At 43.8% G+C, this 17,786-nt stretch overlaps 2 protein-coding genes across 2 annotated transcripts; one reads left to right on the top strand and one right to left on the bottom strand.

The window, feature by feature from the left end:
- Positions 1 to 285: 285 nt before the first annotated feature.
- Positions 286 to 2,660, bottom strand: LOC6634035 (esterase E4). The gene is made up of 3 exons (XM_002057736.4): positions 1,376 to 2,660; positions 861 to 1,311; positions 286 to 795 (listed from the first exon to the last, which is right to left on the bottom strand). The coding sequence occupies exons 1-3, from the start codon at positions 2,382 to 2,384 to the stop codon at positions 552 to 554; spliced, it is 1,704 nt and encodes a 567-aa protein (XP_002057772.1). The 5' UTR covers positions 2,385 to 2,660; the 3' UTR covers positions 286 to 551.
- A 9,872-nt stretch (positions 2,661 to 12,532) lies between these two features.
- gcm (glial cells missing) lies at positions 12,533 to 16,030 on the top strand. Its single transcript, XM_002057735.4, has 2 exons — positions 12,533 to 13,207; positions 13,279 to 16,030. Exons 1-2 carry the CDS (start codon positions 12,789 to 12,791, stop codon positions 14,489 to 14,491), a joined length of 1,632 nt encoding a protein of 543 aa, XP_002057771.3. The 5' UTR covers positions 12,533 to 12,788; the 3' UTR covers positions 14,492 to 16,030.
- Positions 16,031 to 17,786: the final 1,756 nt, after the last annotated feature.

Raw genomic sequence — 17,786 nt, forward strand, 5'->3', positions numbered from 1 at the left:
CTCTCCATAAACGACTGGATGGCTGGATAATCCTTTTGCAACCACTCACATGTCTGAGATTTTCACGCAAGAGCAAGCCCCTTAAATGCTGCCAATCTGAAATGTCAATAGCAGTGCCATTCGCGACAGCGGAAAGAGGGCGGTGGGCAGGGGGAGCCTGTTGGTTGGAGGCGGGAGTCAAGGGTGTGGCAACGATTGCATGTGCGAACCTGTCAATTCCAAAAATTATCGCACAATTACAGCTCCAAAAAGGTCAAAAGGCGTCTCTCCCTGCAGCAAGAACCGTTTAAAGACAAATTAATGTATATTTAAGCTGCTTTGGAGACTAATTGCCCAAAGGCGCTGGCCAAAACAAGCTCCACAATCAGACACGCACACACAGACACACACACACACACACACACACAAAGAAACACACACAATTCTTCACAAGCACTGAAAATCTCACGCCTTTGCTGATTAATTAATCAAAGTAAATAGCTGAAGCGAGTAAGCGACGTCATTAGCGTAATCTAAACGGCCTATTGATAAGCTTTTTCCACACCTAATGGCTACATTAATTTACAGAGCAGTCCGGAGAGGACCACACCGACGGCGACGACGACGACAGAAACGAGCTGAAGTTGGCATTGGGCAGCGCCATTGGCATGTGTGTCGGGAAAAAGCTGATCCCAGACGGCATAGCGGTCAACGAAGGCGGGTGCACCCAACCTGGTATCATTGTTGTTGTAGAGCAGCAGCATCTGAGTATTACTGCAGGGGGGCCAGAATTGGCTAGAGATGACCATAGGCTGCCTGTAAAAATCATATATGGTTGCATCAGCAGGAATAATAACCATCTACACAATCATTTGAATTACCCCGCCGTGGCAAAGTGGGTAATCCAACCGGTTAGACGCTCCATCATGAAGATATCCTTGTGGTCCTGGCTCATGAGCGAGCCATACCACAGGCCAGGCATCACGTACTGCCAGTCATCCGCATGACCAACACCTTTGGGCAGTCCCTCTGCGGTCAGGGGCGCCGAAAGACTCCTCTTGCCTATGTAGTCCATGCGTGTGTAATAGACTTCGGTGTATTCGCGTGCCATCTCCACCAGACGGTAAACGCCATGACCTATGATGCCATCGGAGAAGATTTGCCCGAGCTGCTCGATATTTGTGGCGTTCAGCTCGTTGGTATCTGCGCCCAGATAGAAGTTCTTGATGCGCCTGGTCTTTTTTGCATCGTATTCGTATAGAAATAGTTCTGGCGCATATTCATTGAAGTTCGTAATGATATCGTGCAACAGAAGATCATTCTCCAGTTTCCCTGTAAATTGAATAAAGTTAGTTGAGACAGCTTGGACTTCATCAGTCTGGAGCCCCATGCTCACCCAGCGTGGTATAGTCCATCTCGTTGCTGGTGAAGCTGACCAGCAGGGGCACCCGATTGAACATGCCTTTGCCTATCAAAGCGCTGGGGTGCTGGGGCATAAAGTAGCCATCGATTTCGTAGTTCCACTTCATGTTCACGAATTTGTACTGCTCCCAATTACTGCAGACTTCCACAATGCGCTGCCAGGTGACATTGCGCAGGCACTCGGTCAGGTCGAACAAATCGTACATGGGGCAGGCCAGCTGTCGAGCCAAGAGACGCGTCCAGAACATATTGTGTATGCTAAAGTGATTCGTTGCCGAGCCGCTCATGAGTATGGCTCCATGGAATAGATCGGTTGACAAGGGCGAGGCCAAATGCAGACTCACAGCCATGGCGCCTGCACTCAAGCCCAAAAGGGTAACCTTTTTGGGATTGCCGCCAAACCTAGATATATGAGACTGTACCCACTCTAACGCCATTACCTGATCCAGATAGGCATTGTTGCTGCCGGACAAAAAGCCCAGGGCGCCCAGCCGATAATTGAAGGCTACCATAACCACATCGTGCTCCAGCAGATATTGTGGCCCAGCCTCGTACTGGCTGTGACCACTGCCCATCACATTGGCACCACCGTGTATATAAACAATCACTGGCAGACTGGCAGTTAGATTTTTGGTAAAGACATTCAGCTTGAGGCAATCCTCGCTCATAAATAATGTAATGCCCGTCTGCGGACAGATCAGCGAATCGGATGTGGCATTGAATATCGCAGGTCCCCAGGCCACGGCGGGTCTGGGTGGCAGGAACCGTAGATCACCCACAGGTGGCTGAGCGTAGGGCACTCCGCGAAACGCATAGATCGTCTTTTTGCTAAAGCTGCTCATAATAGTGCCTTGGATGAGACCTAAGGAGGTGGTCACCACAGGATCGCCATCACGTGGCTCTTCGGCAAGGCAGAAACGTGGCAGCAGCACCACCACTAACAGCACCACCAGCCGATTAAATAGGCAAGCCATATATTCCATTTCCTCGCACAATTTCTTAATTCTATGTGAACTATTTTGATCGACTTTTGTTATTTTGCAATGCGTCCACCCGTCTTCTCCTTAGGGTTATGCGCCGCACCCGCATGGAAGATGTTTCAGCACAAAAACGAGCCACAGACTGGAACTGAATTTGTAGAGTTCACACGGTCCGTTCGTTATCACCAAGTAGCAGTTGATAAGTTTATTATTGACATTTGATTAGCATTTGTACGATTAAAAGTCGTGTTGGTGGACACTCCATAAATAATTTCTGTCATGTATGTATAAAAATAACTAAGCAAAAGTTAAAAGCTATGCAGTAGGCCGTGTGCGTAGCTAATGTTTAATAAAATTCAAAAGTTTGTGTGTCTACTGCGATCTACTTGTAAGAAGAGGAAACCGAAATCGCGGGCTCCTAACTTTCAATTGCCAAGTGTGTAAAAATACAAATTGCACTTAAAAAGACCTGATATACCATATATTCGTAAAGTAGATTAAAAGAATGAAAGTCAGCTTTTTATTCAAATAGATGAAGGAAGTTTTCGTATTTTTGTGTGTGTGCTTGTAATTCGCAAGCGGTTTAAGCGCCGGTCTAGTTAAGCCCAACAACTGTTCGACTAGATCGCTTTTAAAAGTGTGTCTGATTTACTTGAACAGTTTTTGATAATTTTACTTATATAATTTTTAGAGCAGCCACACCCATCCTTTTTTCTAAATCTGCCAGGCTTGGCACTCTCTAGTGACCTTGGTAGCTAAATTCACTCGCAGGCAAATCCATTTCAATTGAAACTTATTGCTTCATTGAAGTATTGGACTGGATTGAGTTTCGCAGCCGTTAGATACAGAGCGCCCTTTCCCTGGCACCACCGATGCTGCTGATCCTACGCCCGCAGATTTTTTTAGAATTTCGTAGGTTATTCTCATGCATTTGGCAGCGGCAGCTCGCTGAGATTTAAATGATTTCCTTATTAATGTACATCCCTCTTGTAATATTCAATTAAAACTACCCACGACGCAGTCGTCGTAGTCGTGTCTATAGCTTCTCATTGATTGATATAAGCCGAGTGGTAATTACTCGGGGCCCTGACACTTTTCAGCTCAGGCTGCACTTTGATTTGCCTGGGCAAAAGTAGAAATTATGGCGGTGCTGCTGTGTGAAAAGCTGACAATGACCTTTGTTAAATAAATTAAATTAATTATAGCTGCTGCAATTGCGACAGTCGCCAACAGCATGGTTGGAATGAGGCAACAAAGCGATGGCCAAGTTGGAAAAAATTACTTAATAATTTATGAAGAATAAAAAGACCCTACTTGAAGAAGATCAATACAAGACAAGTTATGTTCGTACATTGGTAAACTTGTAAACAGCGATAATAGAAACTTTTAAATATAAATTAGAAATATTGAAATAATTAAAGCTGATGAAATCAAAACCAAGAATACTATTCAAGTTGCTTTCAATTGGCTTATAAAGTTTTGATAAAGATAGTTTGGAAACAATTTAGCATCTTTCTATTCAATAATGTTAATGTACATTGTATAAGCGATATTTTAATTCTGGCACCCTATGGCAAGCATCTTTCTCTTGGTTTCTCCCGCCTGAACATCCGGGATAATGTGGTGCATATTAAAATAAGAAACGTTGCGCGACATTTGTTCACACATCGGCGAGTAGCAACATTTTAATCAAGAAAATTGAAATAATTCATTTTACCCAAACTCTGAAAATATATCAAAAATTGCGACAATCTGCTGCTGGGCGAGAGGAGCTTAGCGCAATATTCCAGTCACTTGAGTGCCCATGTGCGCACCGCATCGCCGCAGGAGCAGCCCAAGCGGCAACCACCCTGCACCGCCGGGCCGTGCTACTCCAGTTGTTGCAAATATATGAGTGGCCTCTTGACAGACATCGTCATCATCAGCGTCGTTGTCGTCGACGTTGTTGCAAGCTCAAACTGTGCCTCTTGAGTGGTTATGTGTATTGTTTGCGGCAAAGCCGCGAAATGCTGAAGCTTCCTGTGGCTTGGTGACGTCGCATCAGCAGCACAAACGCTTTGGCAGACATGCAAAAATTTCTCACGCATCGTTTGCAGATGTTACAAGAATTTAAAGTGCAATTCTAAAAGGGGTGCAGAGTGGGCGCAGCTCGGGGAATGTCCTGTTCAGGGTGGAACTGACAAAGCTGACCCTAGAGTCAGCTTGAATCCTAGGGCAAACAAATTTTGCAGAGCCTGAATAGCTCTGCCTCCAGTCGACTCCAGTCGCACCTTTGTTGCTCCGATTTGCACTCATGACCTTTCATAACCGCCGTGATCTTTGAGCACATGCCACGCCCTTGGTGGCCATAAAGATCGATTTCATTTATGTCATATTTGGTAATTTGTGCTGCAGCTGCTCCTTGGGCCACTACAGAATGCATGCGAATGTGAAGCCATGCAAATTTGAGCTATTTTAATAAGTCTTGTATTCTGCCATTTAAATGACATTCACGAGTTGAAAGGAAACAGTCGCAACTCTCAAGTGACCACCATGCTGGCCGTGAACAAAGCAAGATGCCTGGCCACGCCCGGCGAACGCCTCGAACGCAACTCGGAAAACAATGCTGCAATGGAAAGGAAAAGAGAGGAAAGGAAAACCCCAAGCAACAATTGCCGAACGATAAACCACTTGAGTAATCAATCAAAGCGATATGAAGCCCAGGCGAGACGTCGCGACCTCTTGTAATGAATATTTAAAGATGGGAATTATCGCAATGGTATCGTATTGAGGACTGAGGCTGGGGCCCAGGGACAGGGGTAGTTAAGCATTTTGCATAAATGATAGCGAAACAATAGACCAATATCCTTGGGCACTCGATGCCTTTGCATATGTATGCGATAATTTGAACACAAAAGTGCGGAGCTCCGAACAGCATATTGCGTCTAATCTGTACATGAATATTTCTTGTAATCAATACGAAAAACGTACCCAGCGAAAGGGACAGGGACAGGGCCAGGGACAGACATATGCAGCAGCAGAGCCAGCAAGTTTCTTCTTTTGAAGATCGGCGAACCTTCGCTCAAGTGAGCAAGCGCACAAAATGTGAAACAAATAACAAAAGCAAGCACGAGCACTCAGACCACATTGCTTGGAGGGGTTGACTGAGAGGCCCTGCCATTGTGATATTGTGATATTGTAATGAGCGTGACGTCTTATTTGAGCAGGACAAGAATAAGAGCCAAGAGCCATCGCACCAGAACGGATCTCGAGCGGAGCTGAGCTTCCCTTGTGCCAGACACTGCCAAGAATTTCACACCATTGCGCACACATTGTTGTGTAAATAGGACCTAATCTTTACTTACTCTTATTGGTTCCGTGCTCAAGTGCTCCAATCAAAAGCTTTCCGCAAGGACTTGCACACCACTTGGCAGCCCGTTTGTGTCCTTGAAAACCAATAATTATTATTGTGATCAAGGCAGAATAATGGGGATTAGTATTTCTTTAATCGTAAATATAGCAGTATTAATAAATAAATATTTTATGATACAGTTGAAACAAACTTGTTAAATGAAAATTCATATTGTTGAGATTAATTTGATGAATTCTCAATCCATCTAATTCATTGCACCGACTCGACTGAATTAAATTGTTCAGCCACATTTTTGTAGACAAATTTACCAACTATGTTTTTTAGAAAGTTTCCTACTGATATTCTTATTATTTCTTGCAGCTCTCTTTCGGTTATTTTTTTAATATCCCATAAAAATTTCAATTTCGTCGACTTAACAAAAAACTTAATGGTTCCCGACATGCCAATAAACTGGCCAGTTTCAAATTTACAACTCCAATTGCCAAGTTATACAATAAGAATTAATGTGCCCAGTGCCTAACCCTCAATTGGTAGAGCTAAGCAAGAAAAAAAGGGCTGAACCCTAAAACAAAACTTTTCATCAATATGTGTGCTAGGGTCTACTCGTATTTTTGCCACTTAATTGAGATTAATTGAAGCTATGTGAACGATCTGAATAAACAGCTTTACAGCCATTTTGTTTATGGATGCGTTTTATGTGCACAATTCTGAGCCTAACTGAACAGAAAAATATTATTAATAATTACCAGAGGGCACCCCGAAAATAGTCATAGACTCGAAAATTTCCCTGCTCAGCGACGAAATTTTATTAAATTAAATTGAGTGCGACGGAGTGCAATGGCACACAGCAATGGCAGCTATTTCAGACGGAAGCCGAAATGTATCTGTAAGATACATGCATGCAAATCAAATATTTGTTGAGCCGAGGTTAATGCACTCAGCTCATGCTACAGATACTTTTAGAGAGTGCAAGCCGCTGTGTCTGTGCATGTGTGGCTCTCGCCTAGACCTTAATTGGTCTACATATGGAGCTGAGCGTCTGTCTGGCTGGTCTGTTAATAGTTTTTGGCTGCTTTGTAAGTCACAACTAGCAATTTAAGCTAATTGACATTCAAATGCAGTTGAATAAACTTGCAGAGCGAGTGAGAAACTATTAAAACATATAGTTGAACTCATTGTTGGATTATTATAGATCTCTGGCAGTCAGTCGCTGGCCCACAGGATCATTTATCATACGAGTGTGTGCCCTTTTTGCTGTGCAGCTTTTTAAGTCGCGGCCATCATTTATAAATTGGCAGATCGAAAACGCTTGAGTAAATCCATTTAATTGCCGTCGGCCAGATCCTGGCTTTAAACTGATGCCCGTGTAATGTGCCGGGCGGCACCCCGTTCAGTCCGGATGTGTTCGCACTCGTGTAAACATGCGTTTGTCATTAGACACACCGGAAATATTGACAGCATTCGACACGCGGCACACGAACTTGCCACTTTATGTGGCATTTGATTTTTGAAATTTACAAAAAATTTTCAATTCATCTGCTTTTTTATTTAACTGTTGAGTCCTGCCTAACTTTGTTCTCTTATGCCTGAGTAAACAGCGCGAGGGACCGAAAATAAGTTGAAAATTTTCGCTCTCCGGGAGGGGGTTGTTTTTTGCCCGGCGAGGGGCGCGCGTGTGTCCTTTGTCTGTGCATCTTTGTTGTGCTCAAGTGTCCTTACCATGCCGAATTCTCGAATCTTTTTTCTGAAGTACCTGAAAATTTTACAGTTGCAGTTGTTTATTATTATTTTTTTTTTTTGTTTCCTTATAAGTTTACTAATTAGATTTTATTGCGTAACGCGAATCGCTTTGTCCCCGGCGGCAAGTGTGCCTAATTCCATTTTTTATGGTGAGAAATGTCCTTAAGCCTAAAAAACGTGCAATAGCACATTCGTAGATGATCAATATATTCTCGAAAGCAATTTTGAGCTTTAGTCTGATTTTTAAGCTTAAAAAAAACTAAGAGACCCTCCGTTGCGATTGCCATTGCTCCTCTCGAAAATGTCATATTCTTCTAATGATGTTTGGGTAATATTTGTAGATGATTATGATTATAGTTTGATATTATCGCTCAGAAAATGAAGATTAATCCAAAGAATGGAAAACGCTTTAAATACATCTAAATCAGACCTAATTGCAGATGCTGATTATGAATATAGAATTTATGTAGAAATTGTATAATCTAAATTGTATAACCTTTATTCCTGCAAAGTCTTTATAAATTTAACATCAGCTATGTTGCTGTGATAATCTATCAATATTAAACAAAAAAAAAAGGAAACACTTTACAAAGAAAAGTAAGATTTTATAGTTTTTATTTTAATCATCTTTAGATAATACAAATATTAAACTTGAGTATTGTTTAAATAATAATTTCAAAATGCCCATTTCTCAAAGTTGATTACATTTTTTTTTGTAATTTCAAAATTCTCTAGAAAGCGTTGGTACTTGGTTTTTCCTCTTAGTCGAGATATTTCCCCAACGCCTCGGCCTAATACTGGAAGCAAATTTAGACGCAGCTTCTGTAATTGCCTCGCGCTTAATCTCTCGCGTACTCGCTTTCTCTCTCTGTCGCTCTCTCTCTTTCTCTCTCTCTCTCTGTAGTTCTCTATGTCGAATCGCATTTCTCAAAGGTCGACGGTGAGTCTAACGCATTATGATTAAGTAATGCGGGTAGCTAACTGTTGGCGATAGAGCCCTCCAAATTGTGGGAGAAATTTGTATATGCACGTCGCCAGGCGCATGTAATTCAATGCCATAATTTCTACAAAACCAAAGCAAATAATATGCACGAGAGCGATTTCAATGAAACAAAAGTAAAGAAATGCAAAAAAAATTAAAATACAGAAAGAAGAAAAAATAGACAAATATGCGCGTGGGAAATTATGAAAATATTTAACAAATATTTCACACGTAATCCTTCAAAACGAATTGTGCCCGGTGGACAATGCACAATGGAGGCCCTAAGCCCATTAACCGACATCGACAACAACACCTGACCGAGCCCGAGCGTCTGGCGATTTGTTTGGACATCGGATTAGCTGGCCAAGCTACTTAGCAGCCACTTGTCCTAACGATCAGTCCCATTTCGAATACTCTCTGTGCCGAAACATTTCAATTCTCACTGGTCTCGGGCGAGTCCGCTGCCGCAATCGTGGGCCAGCGATCTCGTCCCCGCACCGCAGGACACTCGCGGCGCTGGACGGACGCAGCAGACGCAGCAAACGCAGAGGACGCAGCGGACCCAGCGGACTCACGCAGAGTGTGAAAGGTATTATCAGTTTGACTCGATCTGGTGTGTGTGTGTGTTAGTTATATAGTTGTTGCCGTTTACGTTTTGAGTTCCATTTATCAGTTTGTGGAAATGCCAGAGGAACAATGAAAAATTATGAGACTTGCTTTAAATCATTTACCATGCGCCATGATCCTAGCCCAAGCAATCAGTCCGCCTCTGGGAGGGTTGTTCTAAGTTCATCATTGGCCTTATCTGGCTGCACAGATCGGATCTCTGGTTATTTCGATTTTCATGTTGTCGCCGTTGCCAAATGAATGATTTCCTATATGCGGTTTTAATTGCGGCCTAAAGTGAAAAGTACAGTTAATTAGTTGCGAATTGTTGTTCGGCTGTTTGTTAGATTTAGATGCTTGTTGCTTGATAAGCCCCGAGCTCATGGAAAGCATGAAAGCATTTCTATCGACAACTAGGCAGGACATGGCAGAGGGTAAAATGTACTTAATATAAATAGATGATAATGTAATCGCACAGTTACCCCAAAATAATAGCGTGCTATAAAATGAAAGTACACAAAATGATTTCAATATTGAGAACAAAATACTCACATGAAAAATATGTATGTATAAATGATTCTAACAGAAGATCGAGCATTCGCTTACACTTCTCGAGATATAGTTATATTATTATTTGTTAAGTTGGAATTTTTAAAGGTCAGGATCTTGGTTCAAGTCACAGGCTACGTAAGGATGTTGGGATGTTTTCGTCAAACGCCTTGGTGACTTACTAAACTAACTCTATTTAAAATATTTACCATTTAGAATATAACTATAACGATAAATTCACAAATATATTTGTTTAAAAACTGTATAAATACACTTACATATTTGTATCCCCTTAACAGTACCCGCAGAGCGAACTAAATTATATGGAAGAAATGTATTGAAACCCACTTAAACGAAATTCCACGAAAGTTATTTTTACGTAAAAGTAACGCGCACTTGTAGAAAGCAGATTAATAAGTGTTAGGCGAGCTTTAAATGCACGTTAAACGTTAAACGTTAAATGCTCTACATGAAAATATGCAAAATTAAATCAAAAATATTCGACATTCAAAAAATAGATCCCCCGCTATCTTAATATGTTGCCCTTATATGCGATTCTCAAAAATTGAAGTATGCTCTCTACGTGTTTTGATTAAGCATGCTATATAATTTGAATATATATGAATTGCCCTAAAAAACAAAATATATTATTTTTTTATATGTGTTTTAATAATATTTGTATATAAAAAATTGTCACAGTTTCTCTGCTAGCATTGTAATATAATTATATTAATATTATTTACTTTATTATATTGGACTATTATAGTTAATATAATTTTCAAATTTCAAGAGCCTGCCATTGCACACAAATCCGAGTGCCTGTAATATAGCAAGACCGGTGCAAATCCCTTTGGGTGTTACTTCCCACGACTAGCGGGGAAATTGCTGAATTTACGATGACATTTATGCGTAATTTTTGGTTACAATTTTATGGCTGTGTCACGGAAAAACCGAAAATGGAAAAAGAGTTCCGGCTAGTCGCCGCCACCCCGGGGAGAATGTCAAATAAATTTGACTGGAGTGAAAAGTCGCAATTGATGTTGGCATTGTAATCGTAATTGAAATGGAACAGTTAATTTGAGGCATCATTAAAGGGCCACACCCACTTTTCAGCCATTCACTCCAACTGCCAGCCAGGTAGGCATACAAACACACACATAGATGATCTGTTTATTAATCTCATACGAATTCCTTCGGTCTTTCGCATAATATGCAACGTCATGACTTCTTTTCTGAGTCAACGCCTCTTCAGGCGCACCCTTCGGTAGTGTAATCCTTTAAGGTCCTGTCGTAAGTAAGTCCTATCGCGTGCTCAGTGCTCAATCTCTGGGCGAGCATTCGTCCCAAGCCAGGCACCGCGGGTTGCTCATTCATTCGCTTGTGACGTGTCATAATTGCACGATTTTCTTCTTCTTGTGTGAGAAGTGTGAAAATTATGGGGTTTACCCGTCGCCTTTGCTCAACCCTTCGCCCTTCAGCTTTCAGCGTTCAGTTTTAATGATTATGTTTGTTTGCTTTATCTTCGGCTTAAGATCTCAGAGAGACCAAAGAAATTTGTTTGCTAACTTTATGGCATATGCCTGAGTTATGGCATTTGACTTGGGTTTTCATATATCCTTTTGCGTTTGGGGGTTGCTTTACTGCTTCTCCTATTTTTTTGCGTGCTAAATTGTATTTTATGATCTTCTCCGAGGAAGTTCCTATCCGATTTTCCTGTAGATAGCGTCAGCGTATTTTTTGCAATCGTTTAAAGCCTATCGCCGGAAAGATCGTGAGAAGTAACACCGTTAGGTTTCAATGGCCGCAGGACTATGGCAAAGAATATATATATATAATATATTTATATTTATATTAATTCCTATTTAATAAACTAAACAAGGGAATACATTTTGTATGCCAGCAAAAAAAATAAATTATTAAAAATGATGAAATATTTGTATAAATATATTCAAGGCTGCATTAGAAGAAATGGTTTCGCATAATACTCTTAACTTTAAAAATTAAAGAGGATTTGTATTCAATTTTAGCTTTGACAAGCCTCACATACATCCATATCTTAATTGAAGTTACCTTTTAGCTTAATTACTAGCCAGAACTCTCTTAACTTGTCCCTTAGAATATAAATACAAAAGTTTTCCTTCGTTTTCCTACATTCCTCTCAGCTGCATTTCCATTCATATTTAACGCTGCTTTGAGCGCAAACTTCAATACAAAACTAAACCACAATCGCACATCTGCTGTGGCTGTGGCTGTGGCTGCTCTGACTACGCCTGCGACTGTGCTCCAGGTCCTGGTGCTGCAACTGGCCCCTGTTCCCCGCCTCTGTCCCTGTCACTGTCCCTATCCCTGGCGCAGTAGCAGAGCCCGTCACCAGGTGCCTGGTGTAATTCACAATTGTTGTTACTTTTTTTCTTTGAGCCCAGACTTAATTAGCTTTGACTGCCTGCTTTAATACAAATACCCAGCGATGCCTCCCCCCTTTTGGTCGACGCGTGCTGCTGCCCAGGTTGAAGAGGGGGGCTGGGAGCGGGCGGAGACAATCGGGCCGCAGGTGTGCCAATGCTAGAGCAGCGCAACAGCAGCTCTGGAACTGAGAGTCAAGAGCGCCAGCGACACAGCGCCAGCTGCCAGCTGCCAGCTACCAGAGTCAATGGCTGTCCAATCAAACCCGAGCACAGCCAGCGCCGGCGACGACGTCGACGGCGACAGCGACGGCTGGATGACGACGAGTGTGCCCACATAAAATTGGTGTGTGCGTGTGTAAAAGAGTTCCAGTAGAAATGCGAGAAAGAGAGTGCTGCTGCTGGACTGTGTGTGTGTGTGTCTGACGGATAGCTGGCGCACGGATAATAAACGGATAAACCGGATAAACTCGATAAACTGGAAAGCAAGCCAATGAGAGCGCAACGGTGCGAGTCGAGCAAACAACCACCGCTGCGCCGCTTGCGTCGTGGTCGCCGCTTCGGTCAAAAGGAACTTAATGTGGTGTTCGGCACAGCCAGAGACAGTCAACATTGCGCAGCCGTTGTGAACGGACGTCTACGCCGCGCCGGAAAATCAACCAAGTCGCTACTCGAGACAATCGCCACGAAAAGTGCAGTGTGCTGTGTGCGAGAGAAAACACATTGAAAAAACTTAAAAACTGAACAGTACCAAAATTTAATTAACTAACAAAAAGATGGTCTTAAACGAAATGGCCGGTGCAATGTCTGCCCTGCCCCTGTCGCTGCCCCTGGCCCTGGGCCAGCCCAGTCCGTTGGCGAGTCCGCCGGCGAGCAAGTCGCGCATTCAAATCGAATGGGATATCAATGATACGGTTGTGCCGACGGTCAGCGAATTCGACGAGTTCAACGACTGGGCCAACGGCCACTGTCGCCTAATCTATGCCGGGCACAACGAGGATGCCAAGAAGCACGCCAGCGGCTGGGCTATGCGGAACACCAACAACCACAACGTCAACATACTGAAGAAGAGCTGCCTGGGCGTGCTGCTGTGCAACGCCAAGTGCCAGCTGCCCAATGGAGCCAGCGTTCATCTGCGCCCGGCCATATGCGACAAGGCGCGCCGCAAGCAACAGGGCAAACAGTGTCCCAATAGGTAAGTGCCAGCGACCCCCAAGAACCCGGTCAAAGGCTCAGCTCTAACGTAAATTTGTATTGATTCTTTAGAAACTGCAATGGACGCCTGGAGATACAGCCGTGCCGCGGCCACTGCGGCTATCCGGTCACACACTTCTGGCGGCGCGCCGGCAATGCGATCTACTTCCAGGCCAAGGGCACACACGATCATGCACGGCCCGAGGCCAAGGGCTCCACGGAGGCCCGCCGGCTGCTCGCGGGCGGCAGGCGCGTGCGCAGCCTAGCCGTCATGCTGGCCCGGGACGCAGCGCTCAGCGATAAGCTGTGCAGTCTGCGCACCAACAAGCGCCAGGCCAAGACGCAGCAACAGCAGCTGCTGCTGCAGGAGGGCAGCAAACGCAAGCAGCGCTCGTCCAATGCGGAGCTACTGCAGCAACAGCCCGGCACGGAGCTAATGGCGAGCTTCCAGGCCGCTGGCCATGCGACAGATGTCACAGCAACTGCAACCGCAACAAATAACGCTTCCTCGATCTTCAGTCCAGCGCAGAGCAGCTACGTGACGCCTCAATGGAGCACGGAGAGCTACTATCAGCCAGATGCGCCGGCACTGGGTTATAGCAGCGGAATGTACGGCTACGACATGCTCCACTCGCCACTCTCCTCCAACAGCTCTACGGGCAGCTACTATAATGCCCCGGAGCAGCAGCAGCAACAACAGATTTTGCTGGAGCAGCAGACTCTGCCACAGACCAACAGCTATGATCAGACGACGACAACGACAACGACTGCGTCCGGCTACCAGGCGGGCATGAACCTGTACGAGAGCTGCGATGACACCTCCAGCTTAACCAGCAGCTCTGGCTACAGCTCCGAGGATTACAGCTATTTCAATGGCTACGTGCCGCAGAGCCTGGACGTGAGCGGCAGCTCCAATGCCAGTCCGGATGGCTTCTACACGCCCCACTCGGAAATCTTCAGCGTGTTCGATCCGAACATTAATGGCGGTGGCCCCTCCACCGTGGAGCTGCTGTACGATGAGGCCACCGCCTATCAGCAACAGCAACAGCAACAGCAGCAGCAATCGCTGCAGCAGCATCAATCCTTCATTGCATCGCCCGCCGTCGCCGTCTCCTACCAGCAACAGTCGCAGCAGCAGCAGCACCACCACCAGACGGCGGATTACTATTACAGCAACACGGGCGTGGACAATGTGTGGAATATCCAAATGGACGCGACTCCCGCAACGGCCTCCTACCAGAGCTCAACTAGCCAACTAGAGTCGGGCGTTGAAGTTTTCTGTTAATCCTCCCGATCTCGATCGAAACACTCAAGCGTTGTTCTAGTCTCTAGTTGATCCACATCTCTTGCCTCGGCCGGTTGCGCACACTCCAAGTTATGATCCTCCCCCTGCTTGTTGGTTTTGTCTTTATATTTGTCTTTCATGTTTCTAGCTCTTAGTCAATGAGAACATTTGTTTCCCAGCTATTCCAAAGTTTTAACTTAAGTGCATATATAAGTATATTTAGTCTGTTAGTTATCTAAGCGAGAAGCACCCACCTATTTATGAATTTTTGTATTACAATTTTGAAAATAAAAACTATATTTTAGACTTGAAAAATTGGCAAAACTTTTGCCCACTTCTATTGATCAAACCAGGTTTTAATCGGAAGTTCTTACCGAATTCCAAGTAAAACAATTATTCAAAATTTAGTTTGACTCAATCCGAATATATGATTAGTGTATACCGAACATATTTTTATTTTAACTTTAAAATATATTCTTATATTTTAGGTTAAATTACGAATTTGGATAAATCAAAATTCGTTATCTTTATAAGCTTAACTATAGATTCGAGAAAGATCTGGAATGTTGATAATCCTCAAGTGGCTCGAACCGTGAACCAACAATTTTTAGGTATGTAGCTTTGAAATATTTCTATCTGTTATTTTATTAAAAAAAAAAAAAAAAGAACCCAAAGCTATTAAATGCTGATCATTCGCATACATCGGTATGTTTATATTGATATGCCTTGGCAAAAGTAATGCATAAATTTATGATTTCTGATCAGTGTGAAAGATTTTAAATCAAAGATGGCGAGTTGTCCTCCAGATCATCCTGCGACCAAGGGTTCCTCAAGCTCGAACGTATGTGATTAAAGATATTGGCAGCAGAGTCTGCTGCATTATCACTGTTGTGTTCACTATTATTGGTGCTGGTAGAAGGATTGGGATCGAGAGAACATATATCACCCAAGCTGTTCCGTATGTGGTCGAATATGGAATTATCTTCGGGAGTATTGGCAACAATGGGCTGCTCGATGTGGCCAGTGCTGGACGAAGCATCCTCTTTGGGGAATGCAGCAAGGCATAGTTGGGCCATGGTCAGATCTGGGGCACAATGCGAACCGGGCTGAGGCTCGGAATTCGAAGCTTGATTAACTGCCTCATTCCAAGCATCCTGAAAGTTATATGGTATTGGGTTGCCGCTAATTCGATTGGTGATGTGCAGCCCGTCTCCAACTGCATTAAACGCCTCTAGAGCTGCGCTCTGCGCGTGCAGGAACATCATCATCCTGGCGTTGAACCTGGCAACAGCTCCGTCCAGTATGGAACTGTTTGAAATCGCCATTAGGCTGTCGCTTATTGCAATGGTCGTTGAAGAGGGAGGCGCAGACGCAACTGCGACTACAGAGTCAAGTTCAGTTTCAGTCGGAACTGAGGCAGAGGTTCTTGCCAATGCCAAGCTTGGACTGGGGGCCAAGTCCACGTGTGGCTCCGCGGAGCACGGCATAGCCTGAGCAGCTGGCATGTCCTCAAGAGCAAAACCCATCGGCGAATCCGAAGTGGGCTTAAAAAATCTGGGTGAAATCAAAGACTTGCGCTTCGGACGAGGCCTGAACGGCACTCGCTTGAGCCCCAGATTGCGTCGCTTACTCCGCAAGATCGGCTGCTTACGCGCCTTGCTGCTGGCCGCTCTCCGAGAAGCCTGGCGGCGAACTGTCAAAGATTTCTGTGGAGCTGCATCGGGCATCACGGGCACATTGTCAGGCAAGTCTGGCTCTGCTTCCGCTTCCTTCTGCTGAGGGAGCTCTATATCCTGCGACACTGCAGGCTCCTTGGACTTTGCCGCCTTCTTGCGCCGATTCCCCGAGTTCTTGCTGCGCACGTTCTTCCGGCCATCCTTGTTCAGCAGATCCACAACTTTTACGAACCATGGCAACAGATCGGATATGTTACCATCACAATTCAGGATCATGGGTATGGATATCTTTTGCTTCGGCTTGCTCTGCCTTTTCACGGGCTTGCGTACCGCATCCTTTTTGGTCTCAGTGCTTCGACTCTTTGCCATACCGATTTCAAAGGCTTTTCGTTTTGTACAAATGCTATAAAAACTAAAAGCTATTTAAAAAAAATATAACTAAACTGAATATTTTTGCTGAGAATATTCTTGTTGGCACTTTTCGTGTTTCTTTTGTTGTAACCTAAAATGAAATAAAATATTTTGTACACAGTTCGTACAGCTCAAAAACTTGACATGTGCCTCGCCTGTTGCTACGAACCTGACAAAATCCCGCACATTGCATTTCAAAAAGGAATTTCTATCTGTGAACCAAAGGACACTTGGCTAATTCGATTGGCTAGGAAAGCAATATTTGGTTCATCTTCTCGCTCGAATAAAATGCGATATTCAACATCTCATCTAGATTAAATGACCTTCTTTGGAAACGAATCGTATCAAAATGGAGTATATAAGTATCAAAATTTAAAAATTAGCTGCGAAAGAATGCACAATTGCTGAAAACACGCCGAAAGGTATAAAAGTAGATAGCTTAGTATATATTTATATTTAAATCATTTTCTCCATTGCTGCAGCTACTTTGTGCCTCTTACAGTGGATGGATCAGCTCTTCCAGAGATGTTAACTGGTAAGTTGTAGATCCAAACATTACGTATTAAACATATCCTATAACTTATGCATTTAAGAAACCAAACTATTTTTTCAAGTTATAACGTGCCCTTTTCTTTGACGTTGGAATTATTCGCTTAGGCATTCAATTTGCGAATTGCGATAGAGATCCTTATTCTAGTGAAAAGCTATAGAACATTATAATTCATCAATTTGATCAAATATAAATAGAAAGAAATAATATGAGTCGAATGAAAGTAGAAACAGTTTTATGGGACACGCCATGGAACTCTGCTTTTATTTCAAGAATTTCCTAAGATTGTGTTATTTCTGTGTCCTGTTTAAAAAGTAACAAAATAATTTCAATGATTGACTGATAACGTAAAACATTTACACCTTATGCCCGTGAGCAGCAGCGGATTAGCTGCTCACGGGGGGGGGTTAAGGGGGTAAGATCTAATCCTGATCGCTGTCGTCGGGTGCTGGGGGCACTGACCCATCGGCTTGGTTATCGTTCAACTCGAGAACAAATGCAAATATGTTATCAGCCGAACGGCTCAGCTGGACCGTATTGATGGGCACCACATGGAAGCCGTCCCCAGCGGCAAGCATATCGATGCCTTCAGCCAGCGGAGGCGGAGCTAATGGCGGTCCCAGCAGAACCTGCTCATCGCCGGGAGCAGCAGCCACCG

This window comes from Drosophila virilis, chromosome 4 (assembly GCF_030788295.1).
Source record: "Drosophila virilis strain 15010-1051.87 chromosome 4, Dvir_AGI_RSII-ME, whole genome shotgun sequence".
In the NCBI taxonomy this organism is placed as follows: domain Eukaryota; kingdom Metazoa; phylum Arthropoda; class Insecta; order Diptera; family Drosophilidae; genus Drosophila; species Drosophila virilis.